The following is a 6147-nucleotide window of genomic DNA, read 5'->3' on the forward strand; positions in this document are numbered from 1 at the left end:
CACACGAGCATTATCCGGCTTCGCTCCTCCCGACCGCAGACGCAGGTTTACAAGCCACTTTTTCCAGCGTTTTTCATTCAAATTCTTGAATTTTCCCCCATTATGAGCAACACATTTTTGTACACGATAAAAGCTCCTTATAAGCATGAGCCCCGTCAGACTGGTCGTAGCAGCGGTGTTGCAACAATATATAGTGATATTCTCAATGTTACTCAGAAGACAGGATACAGGTTTAACTCATTCGAGCGCTATATAAATAAAGGTGACTTGACTTGACTCCTTGTGGTTTCTCGGTTTGTCACATGTTATGCTGTTCATGTTGTTTTTAATGTGTTTTAAGTGAAGATGGAACAAATTAAGAAATTATTTGTTAATGTTGGATATAATAAAGGTTTGTGTGTTGTTTAGGTGTTGTAAGCTACTACGCTTGGTCAGACCATAGATTAACAGTTCAGACTGGAGGATCTGTCACCATCCCATGTCATTATGGCAAGAAATACACACAGCAGAAGAAATACTGGTTCTCAGAGATTGATAAATCTAAAACATACACAAACACAACAGATGAGAATCTGTCAGTAATAGATCATCCTGATCAGAGTCTCTGTGACTATGAGAAACCTGCAGAACGAACACAATGGGCATTATTATTGTATTGTGGAGACCGGAGAACAACCACCGATAAATATAATATATGAGACGCAGCTCAAGATTCAATCTGGTAAGACATTTTGCAATTGTTTTAATCAAATTCTAATGTCAAATTCTCTTACAAATATGTATTTTATAATCACAAATAAATGATTTATTTGTGTGTGTGTGTGTGTGTGTGTGTGTGTGTGTGTGTGTTCAGCTCCTGATGTGTCTGTGGTGAGCAGCAGTGTATCTGGACATGAAGGTGGTGATATCAGTGTTCAGTGTTTCTATAGTTCTGGATATCAGGATAAACTCAAACAGTGGTGCAGATATAAAGATCAGAGCTGTTACACAGTGGGGAGGACTGACACATCCCAGAATTCCTCAGTCCAGATCAGTGATGATGATGATGGGAGAACCTTCACTGTGGTCTCTACAGTTCTGGATATCAGAATGAAGTTAAACAGTGGTGCAGATATAAAGATCAGAGCTGTTACACAGTGGGGAGGACTGACACATCCCAGAATTCCTCAGTCCAGATCAGTGATGATGATGATGGGAGAACCTTCACTGTGCTGATGACTGGACTGAGACTGACTGATTCTGGCTGGTACTTCTGCTCTGCTGGACAGGCAGTGAGTCCTGTTCATCTCACTGTAATAGAAGGAGGTAAAACTTATTTAATACTCTTTTCAAATACCGAATAATCAATCCATAATCAATACTATAAAAGTTCTGCTGTTAGAATTTTTTTTTTTTTTTTTAATTTTGACAGTAAGTGTGAGCACAGACGTCGGCGCTGAGAAGAACAGGTTAGTATTAACAAATTCCCATTATTGTGATTTATTCTTTAGCAACATCTAAACTTCAGTTGTCTTTAATGTTCCATGAAATATTATGCTAGTCTTCGTGCAAAATGACAAAATATATGAATGCAAATTTCAAAAAAGGCATGCACATCCCACAAACCCAAAAAGGGCTCAGGTGCAGAACAAAAATGGGTCAATTACAAGCAAAGAAAGCAAATAAATTGTCTGCACACTGATGTAACTTCTCCAAAAATGTTTTAATAAAATATATGAATACAAATATTTTCTGGAATGGAAGGTGTACAAAATCTAGATTATGGGACACAGAAACATGTTTAGTTCTAATATTTGCCTATTGATTGTGTGCTATTGTATTTTATTTTTCAGATGGCGTTTCTGTCTGTCACAGAACTTTTCTCCGCATCAGACTGAAAGATCAGATGATTAGAAAACCGTTGATAAAAAGATTTATGTTCTGCTCTTCTGTGTGTATATGTGTGAATGCATTAGATGTCTACATTTTCTAAATGCTTAATTAAATGTATTTAAATATATTTTTTCTTTTATCCAAATAACGTACAAATGAGCAATATACCAAATAAAGCTACATAATTTTAGAAAACAATGTTCATTTTACATTTTAACGTTTTTTTTAAAATTATTATTATTATTATTTAGCCCTCATATTTTATATCAGTAGTTTTCCGATTGCGACCTCATATACATATACACTTTTTATTAAATGTAGTGGAGTAAACAGTAAGATACCATACTTTTGAATATTTGGATGTAAAAGTCAAATTTGACCAAAGGGAAAATATGTTAAGTTATGTTATGCATAAGTTACAAAAACACAGTCGATTATGTCTGTGAAGTTAAACTGCTGGGAAATAAATTGCATGTTTATATTAGATATGTACTGTATATGAAGTGACAGCAGCATAATATACAGTACATATACTGCTGTCTATGCTGATAATATGACCCAAACAATAAAATAAAAACAGAAAATCACTCACTGCACTTGAATTAATAATTTCTGTAGCTCTAATAAGAAGACATTTCTTACTTTTCTGCTGCTTTTAAATGCTCTAGCATGAAGATAAACATGGTGTGCAGCTTACTCAGGGTCATGGGCGGGGCTTGTAAAATGTGACTGCCAACACACATTTATATTCAAACAACATGTAAAAGTGAATTTTGCATAATGAATTCACCTAAATTCATATCTTGATTCGTCATATTAAAATCTGTAGATAAGATACTACTTGTATTTGCTTACACATGTTGACCACAAAACAGACTAAAAATAACCAGTTTCTGCAGTAGTACTATAATTGTGTAGAAAGAGAGTGAGAGTACGAGAAGGTAACCCTTCCTTAATTCTCCTTCATAATGTAAATAAACTATTTTAGATCTCTGAAAGAGACACAAAATTGTAACTTGTTTGCAACTTTTATAATCAAGCAGTGAGGCTGTTCTGACAAAAACAACCACAGAGAATGTATAGGTGTAGTTTGAGACAGCGCCATTGGTTTGGGATTACTCACCGCTGACTGGACGAGACATCTGTCAATCAACGTATACAGGAAGAACCAGCCGAAGAACAGCAGAGTCGTGGTAGAAAGTTCGGAGATGGTATTAAAGTAGCTCAGGTTAAATGTATTGTATGAATTACCCTTACTATGGAATAAAAAAATACGGAGTATATATTTACATTTAGTTAAAAGCGGTCGTAAATCATCAGCTCCAGTGGCGCAGATGGATACACGCAAGGCTTTAGCTTTTTGACGCGATCGACCCGGGTTCGATCCCGCCTTTTGCCGAACTTTTTTTTTTCTTCTATCACCTGGCAAACTGCAGATTTGGCCCACACAAAAGAGTCGTGTGCTTCCAGGCCATTTTGCCACAATGTCAGTGAACATACCCTGGTGCTGGATAGCCCTTCTTGCAAATGTACAAGGGCTCATTTACCACAGGGCTTGACACTGGGATAAGGGTGCCATCGATGATGCCAATCACTCTGGGGATGTTGTCAATACTGTAGAACTGTTGATTTCTTCAGGAGTTTGGGGGGAAATCAGGATGTTCTTCATAAGCTGTAACAGCAAAGGTGTTACTGCTGTCACAGTTTTGCTGACTGAAGATTTGCTGAGCCCCAGGCCATCACCCACCACCTCCATAAAACTTCCAACAGCATAATAATGCAGTGTAGCTAATAACTGCACAGCTGAACTTAAGGCGTTGTTTCTTCTTGTTGCCCTCTGAAGATGTGGTTTCACAACCTGTAGTAGTTTAAGGATCTTGGCCCTTGGAAGCCAGAACTTTCTTAAGATGGCATCATCAGATAGTGAGTCAAGGGTGGTAAAATGTGTCCCTATGCAGGCATTTATTATACACTGCCTGACTTAATGCGTCGCCTTCTGTGTCAGAGGACGTTACTCAGCACATGAGGAGGCCTCAGACGGAGGTGAATCAGGGGAATTTGCTTCCCTCTTACGTGCCGCAGCCCTCCGTTTTGACACACTTGTGAAGTCCCTCCACTTATTCCTGACTTCTTCTGGGCTTCGTCCGTACCCATGGCCAGCAGCATTTATTTTTTGAGTGATTTCTGCCCAGATTTTCTGTCTGTCAGCATTCGTAATGCTGTTTTTCAGCTTTGAAAATAGCTGGATTTTATTATTTTCCACCTCCAAAAGTGTAATTCGAGTCAAAGAAAAGAGAAAATAAAACCAAATGAATGTAGGTGGCGGTATATGCTCATGGGAGCAGTCGGCTATTAGATCGAAGAAGAAGTAGAACAACGTCATAACGACAGCTCAAACCAACGTGGTTTAAACGATGGATCTGCGACACAGGTACCATGTTTTCGGGAAACAGTCGTGACTAGCTAGTTAATTTCCACAATGATGCATCGTACTATAGTGGTTAATCAGCGAGTTACGTAGTTGTACGGGAAACGCGCCCCAGTATTGAAGTGCACAGGAAATAAGCAGCAGTCATATTTAAAGCAGTTTAAGTTAATATTGAGTACTGATTGACGTTCACTTGGATTTTTTTCCCCATCGAGGGGAAATAACTTAATACTCTGTCATTTATAGTCGTATGGTAAAATGTATATTTTTAATTGTGTAACTATTATTCTGCTGCATGATACTGCGGAAGAACTCATGATCATGGCACGGTTTGATATTCGGCTGACCAATCAGCAGAAAGGGGCGTTTAATTCCCGCCCACATGTAGATATCGAATATTCAAGCTGTTTATTCATTTTTCCACCCATGAACGAAAAACGAACATTTAAGCAGAATTTTAGTTTTTCCTCTTTTGGAAAAAAACAAAAAAACTAAAAAGGAGCCGTTTTCTAATTTTTCTACTTCCAATATTAAATCAAAAAACGAATGATCGAATGATACACAGATTCATGTGCTGATAAACTGTCAAAATAGTGGAGTAATAATGTAATTTTCTTCTTTCTTTCTTTTTTCCTCCTTTATATATGATTATATTGTGTTTGATTTAATTAGATATGTAATCGTCGAACTTCCTCTCTTCTGTTTGTCCTGTGTAGCACGACCAGGTGATTGTTATTTGACTAATTCATTGCTGCTCAAAATGAACTCAGATTGTGTTTGTTACTCACACCCTGACGAAGGCAAAATAGCCGCAATGCATAGGTGTGCACTTGTCACCTGTTTTTAAAACTTATAGCCATGATGAAATAAAGGCTTTTTAAATAAGTAAAAATAAGACTTTTAATAAATAAGACTTTTTGAATACGATTCTAGTGCCTTGGACTACTATTATTCTTATGAGTTGAATCATCCCTTGCACCCAAAGAGCACCGAGACAAGAACCCTATACCCCGTGCAGCACTTCTTTTGCATTCTTTATTTCGAGAAACTGTCAAAATATGTTTGTGATTGATAAAATTTAGTATACTTTCCCCCCAGATCCCATTAAACAGAGATGTAAATGAAAGTGTGATATAAATGAAAGAAGTGTGGAAGTGCATAAGTTACTGCATATCTTTCTCAACTCTGGCCCATGAGGTCAACTTTCCTGCAGAGTTTACTTTAGATCTAAACTCACCTGCCTGTAACTTTCTAGTAATCCTGAAGACCTTGATTAGCTTGTTCACATGTGTTTAATGAGGGTTGAGCTAGACTTTTCAGGAAAGTGGACCTCAAGGGCCAGATCTATAAACCCCTGAATAGAGTCTATCCTCAACTCTATCCTCAGCTCTTAGCCAGGTTATGCAATACATTAGTAATATGTTAATAGCAGAGGTGGGACCAAGTCATTGTTTTGCAAGTCACAAGTAAGTCTCGAGTCTTTGCATTCAAGTCTCGAGTCAAGAATTGTTCTTAAAATATCAAGAGTTTTTTTTGCTATTGCAGCAGTTATAAAAGATCCATCCGTGCTGTATATATATGTCCGGGTTGCTAAAGACCAGAATATGTAATAATGTTTGGCAAAACATTCATGCATTTAAGGGTTAATGGAGGTTTAAATAAAAAAAATGCACATGCAATTAAAATATGTAACTGATCGAACAAAAGCTGTGGAGATCTGACAAAAACAGGTCTCAGAGAGGTGTTTATTACAAATAAGAATGAAAATGAAAGCACATGGAGTTGGCAGCGTGCGAGGGTCGTGGCGGGATGCGGATCCTTCACTCATGGTGCACCTCGGTGTGGGA

At 37.6% G+C, this 6147-nt stretch overlaps 1 protein-coding gene across 1 annotated transcript in view; it reads left to right on the forward strand.

The window, feature by feature from the left end:
* Positions 1–1915, forward strand: part of LOC107655865 (polymeric immunoglobulin receptor-like) — a 20123-nt gene extending 18208 nt beyond the window's left edge. Inside the window, exons 5-8 of the mRNA XM_016443463.1 lie at positions 854–1052; positions 1202–1305; positions 1412–1448; positions 1833–1915. Coding sequence (XP_016298949.1) covers positions 854–1052; positions 1202–1305; positions 1412–1448; positions 1833–1893 — 401 coding nt within the window. The 3' untranslated portion in view covers positions 1894–1915. The remainder of the gene's footprint in view (positions 1–853; positions 1053–1201; positions 1306–1411; positions 1449–1832) is intronic.
* Positions 1916–6147: the final 4232 nt, after the last annotated feature.

This window comes from Sinocyclocheilus anshuiensis, unplaced genomic scaffold (genome assembly GCF_001515605.1).
Source record: "Sinocyclocheilus anshuiensis isolate Anshui unplaced genomic scaffold, SAMN03320099.WGS_v1.1 scaffold1373, whole genome shotgun sequence".
Lineage (NCBI taxonomy): Eukaryota > Metazoa > Chordata > Actinopteri > Cypriniformes > Cyprinidae > Sinocyclocheilus > Sinocyclocheilus anshuiensis.